At 36.3% G+C, this 22028-nt stretch overlaps 1 protein-coding gene and 1 long non-coding RNA gene across 6 annotated transcripts in view; both read right to left on the reverse strand.

The window, feature by feature from the left end:
- Nucleotides 1-22028, reverse strand: part of LOC141376089 (uncharacterized) — a 1000182-nt gene that overhangs the window by 196766 nt on the left and 781388 nt on the right. The gene's annotated exons all lie outside the window — the stretch shown is intronic.
- Nucleotides 1-22028, reverse strand: part of pard3bb (par-3 family cell polarity regulator beta b) — a 679872-nt gene that overhangs the window by 161747 nt on the left and 496097 nt on the right. For all 5 annotated transcript variants that reach the window (XM_073912548.1, XM_021478865.3, XM_009304543.5 and 2 more), the window contains one exon: nt 6864-6980. In XM_073912548.1, the coding sequence (XP_073768649.1) occupies nt 6864-6980 (117 nt within the window). The remainder of the gene's footprint in view (nt 1-6863; nt 6981-22028) is intronic.

Consider the following 22028-nt stretch of genomic DNA (forward strand, 5'->3'; position numbering starts at 1 on the left):
TTCCATCAATTAACTAGTAGAAAATCTTCTCTCGTTTACCTGTTTTATAGTGTGCTCACAAGATCTTTTAACACTCCCACAGTCTTACATGTTCTGCAGACCCACAGAGGCGCGCCATACTGTCCCGGGTTCTAAATCTCGTAAACTGACTGGGATTTAACTTTTACTTTTGCTTTCGCTTTCTAAAGCTCGGAAGGTTTTTTTTTTTGCCCTACCTTGTTTACTTAAGCCTACTTTCGCTTCGCACCTGACATTGCGTAATTCGTCATGAGAGAACTATTAAATATTTCATTTTTTATCTAAATGACTCAAATGACTATCTAAACGACTCAAGAAAAAAACTTTACTACACTTAAAGAGGACTGGTCTATACTGGCTGCAAAATATATGTACATCATTAGTTATGGCTAATCAAAACATTTGCTTTATTTAAATAATCTACAGGTTTTAGTCTTGTCATTATGCTCATTTTTAGAGATATTGTAGGTTTTTATTCCTTTTTCTGTCATTTGTTTCTCAATTGCTGATTGTTTTTATTAATTTAATGATGTAATATATTACATAGGCTACTGTATATCTAAAATGCTTTGGCATTCAAGTTTGCTTAGAACTTGAACGAGAAAGAGAAGCAAATTTGACCTGTCATTGGATGCACATAGCTCCTGAACAGAATAAAAATAAGAGAAAGTGTGGAAAGTTATTTATTTATTATTTTTATTTAACCCATTGAAAAGAAACAGTTTATAACAGTGTCATAACAAATAAATATATTGTTAAAAATTGAATTATGTTTTGTCGCATTAGGAACTTTGCCGCATAACTATTTTTGTGTTGTGGGTAAAAGGTGTGTTTTTTAATCCGGTTCCCAACACAAGTATATTTCAAACCTGAGGGAAGCACTGTAATATATGGAATAATTTGTTAAATAAACGTTCACAGCCAGGATAATAAAACTTTTTTATTGTGATTTTTCTTAATCAACAAACAGAGTTTTAATTAAGTGTCATTTATAAAAATGAATTTTTGTTTTAAAACCTTTTTGTTTTGTTATGGCTATGGCTAGGGATGTTCAGATCTGATCATACAGTATGATCGGAAATTAAGTCAGACCACATGGTTTCAGACTCAATCGGAATCGGATGTTACCACCTGATCAGGACTCGAATACATATATGTTGTCATTATTTTTTAACACTTCTATAGTTGTGCAGTGGCACAGAGTTAGACTTCTTTCTTGACTTCACACAGAAATAGCAACACGTGGCATGACACCAGTTTGTTGCTGTTACCAAGACTGGGGTGGAGTGACAGGAGACAACAGGAGGTAAGATCCAATATGCAGTTTATTCAATGTCAGGCAAGTAATGGTCAAATCAGGTGCAAACGGGTATGTAAAGGCAGTCCAGAATCGTCGTCAATATAACAGGCAATAGGTCTAAAGGCAGGCGGCTGAACAGGATAACAAGGAATGCAAATCTAGGGTCTAAACACAGATAAACAAGACAGGAAGAAACGCTTCGTAATGTCACACTGGGAAAACAAGACTCAGCAAACTGGTAGCGTGAGAGAGTGGCTTATGAATGGGATGAAATCAGTCTGTGAACAAGGTCCAGCTGGTGATGCAATCAGGATAGATGAATGGACAGGCGTGCGTGTTTGGGAGCAGTGCATGTATGAAAATGTAGTCCTGGGAAATGCGGAAATGTAGTCATGAGAGTTCGTGTGAGAACCAGCGATCTTCTGGGAAGCGATCGCTGGTTGTGTGACATAGCCCCCCCCTCTAGGATTGGATTCCAGACACTCCACTACTGTTCAGGCGGGAGGCGGAGCGGAGGCGGAACAGGGGGAGGGATGGAGGGCCAGGACCATGCAGCTGGGGCGTACCTGGGGCGTGGAGCTGCGGAGGGCCTGGAGACTGGAGCTGCGGAAGACCCGGAGAGTGGAGCTGCAGTGGTCCTGGATCGTGTGGCAGCACTGGACCTGGAGTACTGCGAGGAGCCGACAGGGTTGGAGGCTTGTAGGGAGCCGATAGGGCGAGGAGCCGGGCTGGGATTGGCAAGGCGAGGAGTCTGGATGACACCGACTGGACGAGCTGTCTGGATGGCGCCGATAGGGCGAGGAGCTGTGGCCGTTCGGGAAGCACAGGCGGCGGCGGACACTCGGGAAGCTCAGGCGGCGACGGCGGCCACTCGGGAAGCTCAGGCGGCGACCACTCGGGAAGCTCAGGTGGCGGCGGCCACTCGTGAAGCTCAGGCGGCGGCGGCGACCACTCGGGAAGCTCAGGTGGCGGCGGCCACTCGTGGAGCTCAGGCGGCGGCGGCGGCGACCACTCGGGAAGCTCAGGCGGCGGCCACTCGGGAAGCTCAAGCGGCGGCGGCCGTTCGGCAAGCTCATGCAGCTGGCTGCGGCGTTGGCTCTGGCGCTGGCTGCTGCGTCCGCTCTGGCTGAGGCGCTGGCTGCGGTGTCGGTTCTGGCTGAGGCGCTGGCTGCGGCGTCGGCTCTGGCTGAGGCGCTGGCTGCGGCATCGGCTCTGGCTGAAGCGCTGGCTGCGGCGTCGGCTCTGGCTGAGGCGCTGGCTGCGGCGTCGGTAGCTCTGTCGGTAGCAGTGACTCTGGCAGCTCTAGAGGATCTAGCAGCACTGGACGGTCTGGCTGTACTGGAGGGTCTGGCAGCACTGGAGGGTCTGGCAGCACTGGAGGGTCTGGCAGCACTGGAGGATCTGGCAGCACTGGAGGATCTGGCAGCACTGGAGGGTCTGGCAGCACTGGAGGATCTGGCAGCACTGGACGGTCTGGCAGCTCTGGAGGATCTGGCAGCACTGGACGGTCTGGCAGCACTGGAGAATCTGGCAGCACTGGAGGGAATGGCAGCTCTGGAGATGGCCTTTCAGGAGCAGGAACAGACTTTGAACTGGAAGCCATCTTGTGAGCTGGCTGACTGGGAGCGGCCATCTTGTGAGCTGGCTGTGGACAATGGGTCGCAAGCCCCGTCGCCAGCGGGTCTTGCTCTCTACAGCCCCCCCCCCAAAAGATATTTTGGATTTTCCTCCACCTCGCCAACGGTGAAGGAAGATCCACTCATCTGAAGGGCTATATCGATAAATTGTGCTAGCGTCCAGTGGGGATTGTGCAGTGGCATGTAGGAGTACAGTGGTTCAGCAAGTCCTCCGCGAAAGAAAATCATTAAACATAACTCACTCATAGATGTCAGATGTGACAGTTCAATGAATTTCTCCACGTACTCCTCAATTGACCGGGCATCCTGACGGAGGCGCATGATTTGAATACCCGCTGGATCCATGTTCTGGCCGAGTCTTCTGTAACGACTGGGAGTGACACCAACAACAGAAGTTTGGATCCACGTGCAGGTTTATTCAATTTCAGGCAAGCAATGGTCAAATCAGGTGCAAACGGGTATGTAAAGGCAGTCCAGAATCGTCGTCAATATAACAGGCAATAGGTCTAAAGGCAGGCGGCTGAACAGGATAACAAGGAATGCAAAGCTAGGGTCTAAACACGTATAAACAAGACAGGGAGAAACGCTTCGTAATGTCACACTGGGAAAACAAGACTCGGCAAACTGGTAGCGTGAGAGAGTGGCTTATTAATGGGATGAAATCAGTCTGTGAACAAGGTCCAGCTGGTGATGCAATCAGGATAGATGAATGGACAGGCGTGCGTGTTTGGGAGCAGTGCATGTATGAAAATGTAGTCCTGGGAAATGCGGAAATGTAGTCATGAGAGTTCGTGTGAGAACCAGCGATCCTCTGGGAAGCGATCGCTGGTTGTGTGACAATTGCAGAGACGCTATTGGTTAAATGCCGACAAAGTAGAACACGGAAGCAGCTTGAAGCAGAAAGTGCGAGTATTTCTGTAGTCTGGAGGTATTATAAAGTTGATGTCGACGTTGCCATAGCAAACTGTAAGATACAGTATGTAAACTAAACTTTGGACTGCCTGCCTGGTATCTTAAGTTGAGGTGCTATTTGGTTTTATAGTAGACTTTTTATACCTTTACTTTTGCACTAAAGTCCAAATATAAATAATTTATGTTATTTATCATTGATTTTTCAAGCTTCGTCACAGACATGCTCTGTTTGTTAAGTTAGCAGAGTTGTTGAATTTAAAAATAAGTTGAATTAAATAACAAATAAGGAACAATCATATCTGTTTCTTTGCTCTTCTTTAACCTTTTTTTATTTATTATAGAAATAGAAACACCAAAAAAAGTAAAATAAGTTAATAGCTATTTCTTAGCCACATATTTTAAATAAAGTGTCATAATTGTAATACATACATTTTTTATTCAACATAACTTTTTCATTCATTCATTTTCTTGTCGGCTTAGTCTCTTTATTAATCCGGGGTCGCCACAGCGGAACGAACCGCCAACTTATCCAGCACATTTTTATGTAGCGGATGCCCTTCCAGCCGCAACCCATATGTGGGAAACTTCCACACACATTCACTCACATACACTATGGACAATTTAGCTTACCCAGTTTACCTGTACCGCATGTCTTTGGACTGTGGGGGTAATTATTTAATAATAATAATTAATAGTCAAATATTTATAAAAAAAAATTAAATAACTTTAAATGGTTTTTTATCGTATGTAGTTTTGAATATTTGAATTTGAAATTATTACTCCAATCACCTTAGTGGATTAATACATGGATAGCATCAGTTCTTCAAACTAAACTAAGTACAAAGTAACTTGTCGCATAACAAAGGTATTGTTGCAGTAGCTGACTGCTAAATCATTATATAATACCAGAATGACATCCAGCAGATGTTTTTATTTACGCATATATGAGAATCAGCTCTTATTCAAGTATTTTTTAGATGTTTGTACACAAACACAAAGCTCATTTGTGCTGTGCTGACGATGATGTGCTCTTTCTCAGATGTCTAGATGACGTACACTATGCATGTTTACAGGGGAGTATTTATTCTCCTTTGAGCCTTGGTTCCTCCTGAAGCCATTTTGCTCCCGGAGGATATTACCTGCCACTGTTTCATTGTGCTAGCTCCTGGGATCTAGGCCTATAAAACTGCAATGTGACAAACCCCACTGTTTTAGATGTAGCATTACAGCAACGCATAGTTGTGGCCATAGATTCTGATTGTTTTAGCCATGTTCAAAGTTTGAACCACAAATAAAAACCTGTGATCCTGCACAGTGCATGAAAAGTTTTCCTTTTCTTCTCAAATGTACAGGGACTATTTTCTAGTCAATAGATGACATTTTATGCTTTACCTTAATCATAGCTAAATATTTATAGCATACAGTTACACTGTAAAAAAATGCTGGGTTCCACACAATCGTGTTGAGACAACATGAAATAATTATGTTAACTTGTTAGTTTCTGCATCTATCTATCTATCTATCTATCTATCTATCTATCTATCTATCTATCTATCTATCTATCTATCTATCTATCTATCTATCTATCTATCTATCTATCTATCTATCTATCTATCTATCTATCTATCTATCTATCTATATATCTGTCTGTCTGTCTGTCTGTCTGTCTGTCTGTCTGTCTGTCTGTCTATCTATCTAGTATATAATGCTGAAATCGGACTTTTTTAATATTCTGTCTGAAAAAAAATATATACATTTTATTATAATTAATTAATGCAGTCATTCATTTATTTCAATAATTAAAATGCTTTCCACAACTGTCTTTTTTTGGTGGAACTTGAAATTGGAATTTCCCATGTATTCTTTGATAAACATAAACATGAAATATACGAATAAACAAACAACTAAATAGATAAACAAACAAACCTCTTTTAACAGTTTTAATATTTTATGTAATATTTTAACTGCTACACGGTGGGGCAGTGGGTATCGCTCCCGCCTCACAGCAAGAAGGTCCCTGGTTAAAGCCTCAGCTGGGTCAGTTTGTATGTCTGTGTGGAGTTTGCATGTTCTTCCCGTGTTTGCATGGGTTTCCTCCGGGTGCTCCGTTTTCCCCCACAAGTCTAAAGACATGCGCTATAGGTGAATTGGGTAAGCTAAAATTGTCCGTAGTGTATGTGTGTGAATGGAAATGTATAAGTTTTTCCTAGGGATGGGTTGTAGCAGGAAGGGCATCCAATGCATAAAACATGCTGGATAAGTTGGCAGTTCATTCCGCTGTGGCGGCATTAGATTAATAAAGCGACTGAGCCAAAAAAAAAAATGAAATTTTAACTGTTACTCATGGCCAACTTAATGCATCTTTGATGAGTAAAGCATTTATTTGATATAAACACACACACACACACACACACACACACACACACACACACACACACACACACACACACATATATATATATATATATATATATATATATATATATATATATATATATATATATATATATATATAATTTAAATTTTTATTTAATTATTCAATAAACTCATTAAATTTAATAATTATATCGTTTACCATAACTTTCTCTTTTTGGTGGAACTTAGAATTGGAATTCCCCTGAATTCTTTGATGAACAAGAAATGAATGAATGAATGAATGAATTAATGAATGAATGAATGAATGAATAAATAATGAAACAAATAAATAAATAAATAAATAATGAAACAAATAAATTAATTAATTAATTAACAAATCCTTAATGAATATTTTAAGTGTTACTTATGGCCAACTTAATGCATATTTGCTGAGTAAAGCATTGATTTGGTATAAATAAATAAACATATATTTATCAAGTTTGCTGTGTGATTTGCATGATGACAGATATTTCTATGACATATAGGGGTACTAATGTCCAGTGTTTAACTTTTATGTTATCAATATTTTTGGTAGGGATCCACTCTTTTAAATTGTGACAGTGTAAAGAAACCAGTCTCACCTTTCTCTCTCTTCCTTCATCCTTTCCAACTCCTCTTCGCTCAGAATCTCTGCCGTCTGCTTCAACGCATTCACTTTTGTCTCTGGCTTGCTCTTCTCTTCCTTTTTCTTTCCAAATCTAAAGGAGAGACAGAGAAGGGGAGGGCATAGAAAGACATCACTGAATGATCACTGTTTGCAAATTACGTTTATCTAGGAAAACAGGCAGAGAGTCTATCTAGTCTGTGTGCATGTATGTGTGTGTGTGTGTGTGTGTACATCGGGGAGTTCCTAAATCGCTGTAGGGGCCAGAGCGTGTCAGTAGAGATGCTCTGTTAACATGCATCATTTCTGCACTAGTGATTGAGTCCTTCACCCGTCTCCATTTTCCCTGCTCATAGAAGGTCATTTCTCATATGTGCCTGTGTCCCAAACCCACTGTCGCCCAGTAGAGCAGCACAGCACTCGGCTTCAACGCAGTGTATCAATGTCACAGCGAGCAGGGGCCGTGGCCTGCGGCTACAAACACACACACACACACACACACACACAAATATACACACACCAGGACTCATCTAACACACAGAGGAAAGTCAGAGGAAATGGAATCACCCCAGTATCCTATATGCTACTCACGCACAAACACAAGGATGTGATCTGATCTACAGTAGATTATCTATACAATACATCAATCTCAAACATCTGTACTGTACATAATGATCATGATGTGCACATTCCTTGATCATATTCGGTAACAACGAGGGAGAACAAGAGCCCTTGAGAATCATACACAGCACTGAAGGTGACACTTACAGTGCATCCGGAAAGTATTCATAGCGATTCACTTTTCCGCATTTTATGTTACTGCTGCTCTGAATAAATAAATTCCACTCCATCATTCGTAAGTGGAAGATGTTTGGAACCATAAGGCCTCCTCCTAGAGCTGGCCGGCTATCAAAGCTAAGTGATCGAGGGAGAAGGGCCTAGGGAGGTCATCAATAACCCGATGGTCACTCATTCTGAGCTTCAGCATTTTTCTCTGGAGAGAGGAGAACCTTACAGAAGGAGAACTATCTGTGCAGCAATCCACTATTCAGACCTGTATGGTAGAGTGGCCAGGCGGAAGCCACTGGAATTTGCCAAAAGGCATCTAAAGGACTCTTAGATCATAAGAAACAAAATTCTCTGGTCTGACTGAAATTGAACACTTTGGAGTGATTGCCAGGCGTTACATTTGGAGAAAACCAGGCACCGTTCATGACCAGGCTAATACCATCCCTACAGTGAAGCCTGCTGGTGGCAGTGTCATGCTGTGGGGACGTTTTTTTTTGTTGCAGCAGGAATTGGAAGACTGGTCAGCACAGAGGGAAAGATGAATGCAGCAATGTACAGAGACATCCTGAATGAAAACCTGCTTCAGAGTGCTCTTGACCTTAGACTGTTCATCTTCCAGCAGGACAATGACCAAAAGCACATCGCCAAAATATCAATGGAGTGGCTGCACAACAACTCGGTGAATGACCTTGAGTGGCCCAGCCATAGCCCAGATCTAAATCCTATTGAACATCTCTGGAGAGATCTGAAAATGGCTGTCCAAATGTGTGGGATGGTTTTGAAAAGGTGTAAATCATGTAGAGGGATCAATATTAAGACCATTTTGGTTGCATATGTGCCCGGAATTGTATTCTGCGCCCACAGAACATATTTGGGAGCATTTGTGCGGGTGCATAATATTGAAGCTATTTAATTTACTAAACAGTAAATGAGCTAATTAAGGGAAATTCTAAATTGATTAACCAAAAAGTAAATAAATAAATAAATACAACCTAAAAATTTAACGAACAATGAACAAACAGATACAAATAGAACAATTAAACAAACCATTATATAACAATGACCAAAAACAAATTAACAACACAATTTAAGAAAACAGGGAATGAGTCAATGAACATGCAAATTAATTGAACGAACGAATGAACGAACAGATAAAAATAGAACAAATAAACAGATCATTATATAACAACCAAACAAATTAACAAAACAGTTTAAGAAAACAAGGAATGAATCAATAAACATGCAAATTAATTGAACGAATGAATGAATGAAAAGATTAAATAAATAGAACAATTAAACAGATAATTATATAACCAAACAAATTAACAAAACAATTTAAGAAAAAAAAGGAATAAGTTAATAAACATGCAAATGAATCAAACAAATGAACAAGTGATCAAACGAACAAAAAACATTGAAGGAAAAAACGATTGAAGAAAATTTTTCATGATCAAATGAATGGACAGATAAAAACAATTAAGCAAATCATTATATAACAATAACCAAACAAACTAACAAAACAATTTAGGAAAAAAAGGAATGAGTCAATAAACATGCAAATGAATCAACTGCTTCACAAACCAGTAATAAAAACACTAGATTGTCCTGCTTTAATTTTTGTAATACAGTAGTTCATTCATTTGTTAATTTCGTTTATTCATTGATTTTTTCATTTGTTTGTTTATTCATGCTTTCATCATCTTGACTATTCATTCATTTATTTAAACTATCAACAAGCAACATCAATCTAGATTCACTGAATCAATGAACCATGAAACCAATGAAGAATCATAAATCACTGAAACAAAGAATACGAAATAAATTAACAAAAAAAGATTAATAATAAAGAAAAAAACCAATAAAGATCAAATAAATACAAAGAACATCCCCAAAGCCTCTTTCATTTGTTTTGACTTTGTTTACATCTTTTCAACCAAACTCTTGAGACATCACTTCCTTAAAAACTGGAGTTAAACACTAACTCAACAGGACTGTTTTCAGATGTCGTGGAAAGCTCCAGAGGACACAGAGTTAATAAAACGAAAAGAATAGCACAATTCAGAGGTGATTCACACTGGCCTGCAGCTCAGTCATCCAGGCCTCATCTAAATCAACAGATCTGTCCAGAACATTTCCCTCTTTCTCTCCGTCTCCACCCGCTACTCAGATGATTCACTGCCCGTTAGCGCTCCAATCCTTCCTCTTGTTTCCAAACAAAGTCCAACGAACAAAATGCTTCGTTGCCAAGTTGCTGACTGACATTGCCAAGAGGTGAAGACAGTTTTTTTTTTTTCAGACATATTGAGCGTTAAGACATTTGTATGATGAGTCAGTGAGCAAATTAACTTTCTACCATCCTAGCATCTAACCAAAGGATTTGGGAGATTTACTAGACATAAATATTTCTTACTGGCCACGAAACTGCATTTTGCAAACCATAAAGATACTAAGAATTATTTATGAACAGACATTCTCTCCGCTCATGTTTCATGAACGAGCCCCAATAATAATTTAGTTGCCCGCTCATATTGCTTTAATTAGATTTGCTTATTGCCTACGCCAGACGAGATGTTTTGAAACTAAAATATAAACACAGGGAGCTCTCAGAGGACTTTGTGACACACAAATATAAGCGACCTCAGAAACGTGAGACAGCAGGAGACACATTCGTAAAGCTCTTCAGTGTAATCAGCACTCACTAATGCAGCTTATGTTCCATTGTCCACCTACACATTTAACAACACACGCTCATGCCTTATACCTGTACTTACAGCACTCCCAGCACACACATTAATTCTGTAAGGTAAAGGAAAATAAAACATAGCATATACTGAATGTCACAGGTCACCCATCAGTGTTAGAAAGTAGCTTGATAAAATCTCTTCTAAACTCTATTAATAAAGCTGCTTTCTTAGTATAAAAAAAAATACAAATTTTAAAAATTTTAAAAAAGCTACTTGTTCACTTATTTAAAATGAGTGTAAACAATTCTTATGTTTTTTTCTGAGATAACTTAATTGTTTTAAGTTGAATCTACTTAAGTTTGTAAAAACAATTAAGTTATCTTAAATAATATGTGTTGGGGCAACATGAAGGAATTGCCGGAAACCCAACATTTATTTATTTATTTGTTGTTAATGTTGGAACTGCTCTATTAACTCAGGCAGACATTAATCAGATTTATTGATTTCACTGAGACTAAAAACATGAATAAGTTGCTATTAAAACATTGGCATATTATTGCAAGCAATCCTACCCTCAAAGAATGTTTTAGAAATCACCTCGTCTAGTACACAAAAGAACATCTAATATCTGTATTATGTTGGTAAGAGCTGATCTGAAACCTGCTCCGCATTTATTCCACATGGGAATTTTAAATATGGGAATTGTCAACAATGCAACTTCACATACAAAACCTCAACTTTTACACATCCCCATACAAAAAAAAGTTTTAAATTTGAGGCACAGGGATCTTGAAAAATTCCCATTACAGTGAGAAGCCTTTTGGATTTTTACTTTTGATACATTGTCTCCTAGAGGTTTAAATGAGTTAGATATTCGTCCATTTCTTTAATGTTTAATAATTTATTTGGGTAAAAGTTTTTGGCCATATTTTGTTACGTTATTGTGTTATATTCTGTTATGTTTTTCTTTATTTGTGATGCATTATTTGAATTGCTTTTGTATGTTCATTTTGAATATGTAACTTACCAATGTTTATTTTATTTTATTTTTTTTTGTGAGACAATGTATGAGATCATGTGATCCAGAAGTGTATAAAAAGAGCAACATGCTGTGATGAATACTGTCTGATGAAGAGCCAGGGTGCTTGAAACTTTACACACTTTGTGTTAGTTTTTTTAATTTAACAAATTTGCATTTCTGGAGCTTTGGTGTTGTCACCTTGTTGAATATATTATTGAATTGATTCAGATAATAATCCTCATTCTATTAATGTTAATTCAATTAGTAGATTTATCTTATAGTAAACCGATTGTAATACTTGGATTCATTCTAGTAAACTGATATAAACCAGGAGATTTACTTTAGTAAATCATTCCAATCAGATTCATTCCAGTGAATTGACTAAAGAAAGAAACAATTGAAAGAATCTCATTCAAGTAAACACAAAAGTCATACTGTGTGTTCTATGACATAAAATGTAAGAATTATTTTACAGAATCAATTAAAATAGTCAAATAAATTCTGCTGAGATGATTTTAAACAATAGTTTCATTCTAGTGAACCAATTCAAATGGTCACAAATATTCAGCTAAACTTATTTAACAATCTGATATATTTTACCAAACTAAATCAACTTAGAGAGACTTAATCTACTGAACCAATTGAAAAAGTCTGAACTGATTTTAAACTGCAGATTTACTTTAATGATACGATTCAAATATACATCTTTTACCAGCCGATTCGAATGTTGTTCTAATGGTAGGCTTGTTACGAGGGCTGTTATCATCCCTAATAGTGCTCAATTAATCGAGTGATTAGATTCGAAGCGGGTACCTATTACTGATCTGAATCAAAATAGTTAGACGCATTCCAGAAAACCAATTCAAACAGTTTGGTTCATGTGAACTGATTCATCAAGTCAAATTCACTCTGTTAAATCTATTTTTTTTATGAAAGTAATTTTTTGTATTATTATTGAGCTAATTCAACTAAATAAATTCTAAAGATACAATAAGAAAACTCAGATTCTACTGGTTCAACATGCAAATCAGCAATGCAAGGGCTATATACTATTTTTAATATGTGAAATGTTTAATATATGCTGCTATTATTATAGTCACTCTTCAAGTGATTTTTTTTTTTCTTGTTAAGGAGCCATATTGTAGGCCTATTACAACTATTTTACCACCCACAATTTGATATCCATTCCCAGCTTTAAAGTGTATGCCATAATTTATTTAGCCAAAACAGGAATGAGCCAGCTGCATTGGAAGCCTGAGGTCTGTGAGTGTATACCAGTAAAAGAAGCCTTGTAAACACAGGAATGCATTATGCTAAATGCGAAAGAAAAAGATGAGAAAGGACAAGCCATCCCACTGTTCCTCTCCCTTCATCACGCACTCTTCCTGTATGTCCTCTGGCTGTGTATTTGTGTGTGGATGCAGCACTCTCATAACTTAATTACTGTATTTATCTTATTAGACTGCAGCTATTTAATGTTAATGCTTTGGCATGCGCTTCCTGCACATCCATTCTGCTGCCTCATTAAGATCAGCCCCTATGAGACCTAAACGCTAAAACTCACACTCGCATTAACACATAACATGCTGCTAATGCATTCTGACACAACATTTATCAATACAATCCACGTGAATAATTCATGGCCGAAAAAGTCTGGAGAACAATGACCATGAGCACTGCAAAAAATATTTTTTTGGTGGAGCTCATGAGATTTTGGCACAAATGCATAAATCAATGACTTGATTAATAGCAAAAAGTGTCATTTTTGAGACACACAGAACTCTACATTGCTCGAATTGAGCTGCATAGCTATTTAATTGTATGTTGAAAGATGTATTGGAATACAGCTATCCAGACTTTTGACTATTTAGGCTGGTACACATGGCACTGTATTCTTGCTAATTCAGTTTTCAAATACTTTTAAGAGGTTTCAGTGTCTAGCTCTGTGTGCATGTGTGCTCAACTGAAACAAATATGCTTTTTCAATTCTTTTCTTAATGAAAAAATAAACAAAGCAAGGACATTAATATGTGTTATTTATGTACCTACACTGCCCTGCTGTAACTGTATTCAATAACGAAAACTTTAATCAATATATTAGCACACCAAATTAGCATATCAGGGTGATTTCTGAAGGATCACAAAAGATTGAAGCCTGCAATGCTGGTTGGCCGATGTTGACCAATTTGGCATCGTACATCGTATAATCTGAAACATCCTGATGGACGAGGGCATCGTCATAGGCGGTAAATTAATTATTTATGAATAATTAATTCATTCATAATAAATTAATTATTTGTAGCCTACCATTTCAACAACCTGACCAGCATTGTCTTTGTTTTACCCATAACCAAATCATAAATAAATAAAGATAAGTTACACACAAATTACCACCTGTTAATCACTTTTTCTATGGGACTCTGGCATGAATAGACAGAGTGATCTGTGTCGTTATAATGGCATTGACAAACTTGGTTGGTAAAAAAAGGTGCACAACCAACAGACCCAACCAACAGTATGTGAGGTTTTCACAAAAAATACTTAATACAAACCCGACAGTGAAAGATTGAAGCACTGTACTGATGCTGTGATCTGATAGATTCAAAAGACAGAAGAGTCATTAGACAGAGACAACATTAACTAAATATCAAGTTTAACAACTATAGTGAGACACAATCCAGCGGTACATCCTTGGTAAACTCTCCGACATGCACTGCTCTCTGGGGTTTTGAGCACGAAACACCCACTGTCTGACTGAACTCAGACGTTTTATCTTTGCCATGATGACAGTAAATAATATTTGACTAAATATTTTTCAAGTTGCTTTTATACAGCTTAAAGTAACATTTAAAGGCTTAACTAGGTTAATTAGGTTAACTAGGGAGGGTAGGGTAATAAGGAAAGTTATTGTGTAACGAGGGTTTGTTCTGTAGACTTTCGAGAAAAAAAAAAAAAAGTTAGCTTAAAGGGGCTAATAATTTTGTCCTTAAAATTGTTTAAAAAAAATAAAAACTGCTTTTATTCTAGCCAAAATAACACAAATAAGAATACATGAAGAAATTAAGAATAAATGACAAAAAATATTATCAGACATGTTGTGAAAATTTCTTTGCTCTGTTAAACATAATTTAGGAAAAATTTAAAAAAGAAAAAAAATTCAAAGGGGGCTTATAATTCTGACTACAACTGTATATAGCAGGTGGTCTGTGTGGGTCCTAACGCCCCAATATATTGATGGGGATTATATACCGCTCAGTTTATATACCGTCTTTTAGACAATAAACTAAGGTCCTGACTTTCTGTGGTCCAAAAATCCCATGATGTTCTTTGAAAAAAGAGTAGGGGTTTAACACCGGCATCCTAGCTAAATGGCCTCTGTCAATCATGGCCTCCAAACCATTCCCATATCTTAATTGGCTTCATCACTCTGTCTCCTCTCCGTCATCTGGACTTTGGATTAAATTTACTACTGATCCCAGAGCCATGTTTTCTTGAAAATATGTGCATGAGAATCGTGATTGTTGTTTCAAATAATTGCGCAGCCCTAATATTCTAATATTCAAATGTTGTTCATGGTTATTTTTTTCTGTTTTTTTTTTTTTCAGGGGCATCAGTGCGCATCTGGACCTTCCCTAATTTTAAGATGCAGCCATTTTAGTTAAAGTCAGTCATCTAATAATAGAGCTTGTCATGTTGCCAGTGTGACTGGCCTAAAGGTGGTCCATCATACATTGGCTCCTGATGATTTTGTCAAATTGCAATTGGATGCATTGAATGCTTCTTTTAACATGATTCCAGAGTCTAAGCTAAAGGGCACAGTGGCCTCCATCAAAGAAAGATCCCAGCTGAGCACAAACCAGCACATGTATAAATAAAGGCAGTAATTAGGCTGTCATAGGAGACCCTGCCAGTATCTTCAGCTGTTCAGAGAAGCTTCAAACACAGGCTGTCAGTTAAGCAGTTTAGCAGGCACAGTGTTTAGTGGGAGGAGACTCGGTAGAAGAGAAAGACAGATGTGGCATGACAAATCACTACTAACTTTAAAGAAGTCAAAGCAGGAAACTTCTATTTTTATTTCTACATAAATAAATAAATAAATAAATAAATAAATAAATAAATAAATAAATAAATAAATAAATAAATAAATATTGACAATGGTTAAAATATCATGTTTTTATTTGCTGTAATTGAAAACAAAAAAATCTTATTTCACTAAATATTGATTTTTCAACTTTTCTTTATTATAAACATTGATGCTGTGTTATCTAAAAATGAATTAAAACATTTTCATAATTTTGACCAACACTTACTGTATGCAACATTTGATATTTACATTATATTGCAAAGAAACACAATCGTTATTTTACAGAATAAGTGATAGAAAAATGTGCTTTACTCTAACATAACTATAATTCATAAATCCAACAATTAATTAAAGAAAAAATAAATAAATAAATAAAAATACTTTGATTACAAATATCATAGCAAATGCAGTTTTTTTTAAATGTAATTTATTTTTGTCATAGCAACGATACATTTTTTTAGCATATATTATTTCAGTCTTGGGTGTTGCGTGACCTTTTCGAAACCATTCTAATATAATCTGATTTGTTATAGTTCTAAAATAATCAATAAGTAATACAAAGCTGAACCGTTAATGTACATGAGAAAATACATTTAATTTGTTGTGTAAAATATTTATAAAACTGTACATGACAGGCTATATTTTAATGCAATAAAGAGCAATATAGTTCTCAGCATCTATATTAGATTGATTTGAATAAATAAATAAATAAATAAATAAATAAATAAATAAATAAATAAATAAATTAAAAAAAAAAAATAATAATAATAATAATAATAATAATAATAATAATTGACAGGGACTATCTTGAAAAAATTCAATGCAGAACCTAAATAAATATACAAATTATAAATATATAAATTAATCTTAAGAAATAAACAGATCTTACTATCATCTTTCAGCAAGAACATAAAATGTAAATGATATTTTAAGCCTAAAATTAGGCACAGTCTTTATACATTTACACACTAGAGATCAATAATAATTCTTTTACATGTTCTGGGAATATTGAATATTTCAGAGCTCCAAAATACAGCTGAAAATCCAGACAGGCAGTTACCCTGTTTTTATTAAAGTGTGACACAAAATATTATCCTAACAGTCTACGACAATTGGAGCATTGTTAAAGTGATTTACTATACTGATAGTTTATCAAAATTGAGTGTAAAATTGCCTAACAGAGAAGTCAAGAGCTGCTGATTGTTCCACCGTGTTAAATTCATCACGCGGCAGTAAACTCTACAGGGGGTGAAGGCCTGCGGAGAAGCCAAACTGTGCTGATCATTACTAAGAAATACATCACGGCTCTCTCCCCCTCTCCCTGTGCCAAACATTCATTTCCTCCATGTCTAATTAAACTACCTGCTCGTAGAGTAAAAATATAGTGTCTTTTCCCACACGTTTGCCCGTTAATTCACTCCCCTTCTGCTTTCCTGCTTTGCTAGGACTGTCTCTCTTTCTCTCTCTCTGTGTGTCAAAGCGCTGTAGGCAAATCTGTATCCTCTCTGGATAACGTTTCCCTGAGGGCTGCGGGCAAAGAAAAGACTGGGATTTAATCTCTTCTTCTGAAGAGATGGAATGAGTTGAAAAAGGTGCTTTAACAGATTCTCACTCTGACCGCCTTTAACATATACTTACACACCACCACCACACACATAAATATACAGCATGGTTTATTTAAAGTCCCCTTGAATCAAATTTAAAGTCTGCCTGTTAAAATCAATTTGTCTGTCTTTAGGTTCAATTTAATTGATCAATTGGTACTGGGCTGCACATGAATCATTAATTATTTCCATTTTATGTATTATCTGAGTCTGAATGATCTTTTATTTTTAAATGATTTTAAAACATGACCATTCTCTCGCTTACATCTTAGTCAATTGAGCGGCCAAATTTAACCCACAAGCAGTAGAAAGAAACAAGTAGAAACAGACGTCTTTGGAAAATTTCTTTGTGAAGGGGAAAAGGCTCAGTTGAGGACCCACAAACTGCCAAAGAATAGATCCCCAACCCATTTGTCAACAAATCAGGTGAATAAACCACGTCTGTGCAAGATCAATTGGTGCAAATGACGTGGTCTATTAGGGGCCAATTACATATTGCGTCTTTTCTAGAGTTCCTGCAAGTTCATTATTTCCAGTGGAGGTGTGCGGCTTGCGTGCGTGTCGTGACACCTTCCAGACAGGGGCACCCCCAAGTGTAGCTACTAAATTATTGTTGGTGCCACTGACGTAGCTGATTCACTGCACCTTTCCCTCCCCCAGTGGCTGATTAAGGCATGGGCAATAAACCTAATGCCAGGGCGAGTCTTGCTGTGGGTGGCACATGGAGACGGTGCAAAAAAACAAAAAAAACATCGCTTAGTAAAAGCATTGGGATACGATTTACTTAATTCAAGTGTATTAACTTAGAGGGGCATGCCAAGAATAAAGACGTTAGGGGCTGTTCACAGTTGGCACCTTTTGCACGCGTTCTCTATGTGCAACCGAAACAACGCAGGTGAAAGCAAACTTATGCATGCGTGCAGAAAACCATTCCTATTTACCTCACGTGCTCCTATGTGAATCCCGGTTGTTTTCATGCACATCGATAAAATACATGCCGCTCATGCGTAGTGAAACCGGATTAACGGCCTTTTGTGCAGAGGTGTCGGCATGCAGGGAGTTGTGAAAGTCAACAAAACTGAAGTTCATATAATATAATGATGATGATGATGTTACTTTCACTAAGCTTGGCTATAAAGCACAAAGCAGGAATAGTGAGTCACGGAGGTAAGACTTCATAACATTAATTCTTGACCATGAGTCGGGTCTAAGACCACAGATAATTCTAAAAGACTTTTTTTTTTTTTGTCATAATTAATATTCATACAAAAGGTTACTTAAGTGATCTTAGCATGTCACTCCAGTTGTTACATTGTTTTCCAGTAACATTTAGGATTGATTTCTGTTATTTATTTAGAATAATAATGTAATAATAATAATAATAATAATAATAATAATAATAATAATAATAATAATAATAAAATAATAATAATAAAATAATAATAATAATAATAATAATAATAATAATAATAATAATAATAATAATAATAATAATAATAATAATCTTTTTTATTTATTTATTATAAACTTTAAAAAATTGTTATATTTATTGAAAAATAAATCTAACAATTTAAGGGGGGTGGATGGGTGTATGGGGCGGTTCGCCCAGAGTATCATTTAAACTAGAACCACCAATGCCCCACCCGATCATCGTTGACAGCACGCACACACCTTCAATAGACAGCAATGGCAGTTTAATATTCACCTTACGGTACATCAATAGAAGAAGCTGCATTAATAAAATTGTGGCTCAAAAAGGAATATGGATAAATGATATTATTAGGGTATATGTATAGTGAGTGTGTCTATATAGTAATGCCTTTATTGCTCAGTTTGTTCGTTTGTTTGTTTTATTAATTCATTCATTAATCTTCATTACTTTTAGACATGGCTTGTACTGTATGCAGTACGATGAAAGTATGTGAAAAATAACTGAAAAGTTATTATATATGCATATATATGAAAAGTGTTTTTAAACTAAATATACATTTTTTCTTTGGTTTACAAATACTTGCTAAATTATTTCAAGGAATACATTGCAATATTTCAAGAACAATTAATTAAATGAGTTAAAACATTATTTCATTTACCAGAAACAAAAATATAACATTACACTGAATTCATTATTTTTTTGTGTGCCACCCCAAGATTTGGTGTGGCCTCTTCTGGTCACGCCTAAGAACATTTTCTGGGGGCGCCACTGCTTCCAGATACACACTGTTGAGTGAATGCTGCGAGCACATCGCAGGTCACGTGACAAGAACTGACCGATTAGTCAGCTTATATGGAATATACACATTGTGTAGACTCATCTCAGACAAACACAGGACACCCAAACACTGTAATTTTCTCCATAAATAAAACCTGTATCAGAGTGACAGCAATGTTTTGTCAGCTTGTCATTCTCTGAGAAAACCGTTGATGGTCACCTAGCAATTTACGAACCACTGCACCACTCGACCAGCTATGGTGTGCTCCAAAAGAAAGACAAGAACTGTATTTAGAAGATATAAGCATTAATGACATGAAGTTTCTTGATTCCAATGATTTGTATGATACCACGGTGCACTTGGAGTTGCTGAATGGTGTTGGTTTACAGAGAATCATCACCAGAGAATCATCACCAGTCTTTTTGTGACTAACAGCCACATGCCAAGAAGCAAGAACATAATCTGCTGTATGTCCTCTACAGTTGTTTACATTGTGTCTAAATGTGTGGAAAGTGCAAGAGGGACATTACACTTGAAAAAATATAGAATATGTTAACAGTCTACATAACTTTCTTCGAGCAGAAATAACGTTGATCACAACTTTCTGGTGTACAACACACCTACCACGAATAGCCAATTTATAGTTAACATTTATTTTACTTAATATGTGGATTTATGTGAAATTATTCTGAGAGTATTGCAATTAAATACTTAACATATGAAATAATGCATGAAATAATAAAATAAATAATTAAAAATAAAATAAACAAAACGTATTTAAGGTTTACAATCCAAATCCAATCAGAACCACTCATTTAGTCTTTGCTTTTGTCTGTTGATCACATATAATATATCTGGTAAAAGAAAAAAAAATCTTGCTTTAAAAACTGTTAATCATACAACAAGAACTGTTAATCATTGTTGCAAACAAATAAATCATATAAACATTCACATATTATTAAATAACACTACGGACATTCATATAAAAACTGAAAAATATATATATGTGAATACACATATACATAAGTGAATAAATAGATAAAATGACATTAAATTCCATGCACAACCTTTGCCGTACCCTGATGTGTTCATTTCAAAAACATGTAACTATACAAAGCGATGACGCAAAACACAAGATCTGCAGTTGGTTGACTTGGTAGCACTGACGAGTGTGGGTGGGGCTAAGAGAGAAGCCAGTGAAGCGAGAGTTTAACAATTGTTGAGTCCTGCAGAGAAGCTCCAGATAGACACTTTTGTTTTGTATTTACTTTATGATTAAATTTGTTGAACATTCAGCAGTTCCCGAGTTTTTCTTCCTTGAATGAGTGTGAGTTTGAGCTACTTCTAAAGTAGCATCACACACATTTCATTTGAGAATAAGGGATTAGTAACATATTTGTATGCATCACAGCAGTTTGTGACAATGCCGCCAAGGGGCACAAAGGGATGGCATGCAAGCGTAAATATGGAAATATACAGTAGCTGTAAATATAAATGAAGATGAAATAACGGAATAAAAGCATTGTCCTTCATAAATAAACTTGTTAACAAGCTTTAATATGATTGTAAACTTGTAAAGTGCAATACGAATTCATTTTGGAAATTAAATAAAAGACAACTAAAATGAAAGTAAGTAAATAAATAAATAAATAAATAAATAAATAAATAAATAAAGCAGTGTTTTAGCTTAAATATAAAGATATTCATATTTTCTTTCAAAGGTCATGCAAGGCACGAGAGAGAGAGAGAGAGAGAGAGAGAGAGAGAGAGAGAGAGAGAGAGAGAGAGAAAATTATATATCGAATTTGATACAGATCTCAAAAAATAAACAAATAAATACATAAAAATAAATAAAACATAAATAACAAATAAATAAATAATAACTAAAAATGAACTAAAAAAAATAATAATAATAATAATAAACAAATAAATAAACAAACAAATAAATAAAAATAAATAAATAAAAAATTAAAATAAATAAAAAAATAAAAAAATAAAAAAAAATAAAAAAATAAATAAATAAATAAATAAATAAATAAATAAATAAATAAATAAATAAATAAATAAATAAATAAATAATTTCAGATCCACTTAAATTATACCATAAGTGTAGAAACAAAGCATTTGCTTTTATAGACTGCCTGTCATGAGTCTGAAGCACTTTAGCTAAACCTCTCTGACTGGCAGAGCTAAGATATAAATGCTACTGGCTATTTCTTTAAAGAGGAGGAGCTACTCTATAAGCCCTGCCCTGTCTTCAAAATTTGTATCAAATTATGTGACACACTGATCAACAATGTACATTTCAAGGCACTTGAGTGAACTTTTAAGAAAAGCTAGATGAATATAAACTGCCTCAAATAAAGCATACAGAAGAAAGGGTTAAGAGTACACCAAACTGAAAATCGTACACAAGCAGATAAACACAATGACCTCACACACACTTGCAGAGCTCTGGCGTGCCGATAAAAGGGGACCCACAGGGCCCGTCTGTGTGTGTGATCTGAATATGATGGTATGTGGGGTGAGAGGCAGTTCACATCCATCCAGAAAGGAAAGACAAAGAAAGCAAGAGGAACATGAAAAACGGCTCGAAATGCTGCAGGGTAAAACTCGAAAGGCCACTTTCCCAGACACTGATTAAACCCAGTGCTACAGTGAACAGGATAATCACAGCTGGAAATGTTTCAACGTGATCTATGCCCTAGAAAGTACAGCATTATAGCATAAGCTTTCAGCGAGGAATACAA

The sequence above is a fragment of the Danio rerio genome, chromosome 9 (genome assembly GCF_049306965.1).
Source record: "Danio rerio strain Tuebingen ecotype United States chromosome 9, GRCz12tu, whole genome shotgun sequence".
Classification (NCBI taxonomy): domain Eukaryota; kingdom Metazoa; phylum Chordata; class Actinopteri; order Cypriniformes; family Danionidae; genus Danio; species Danio rerio.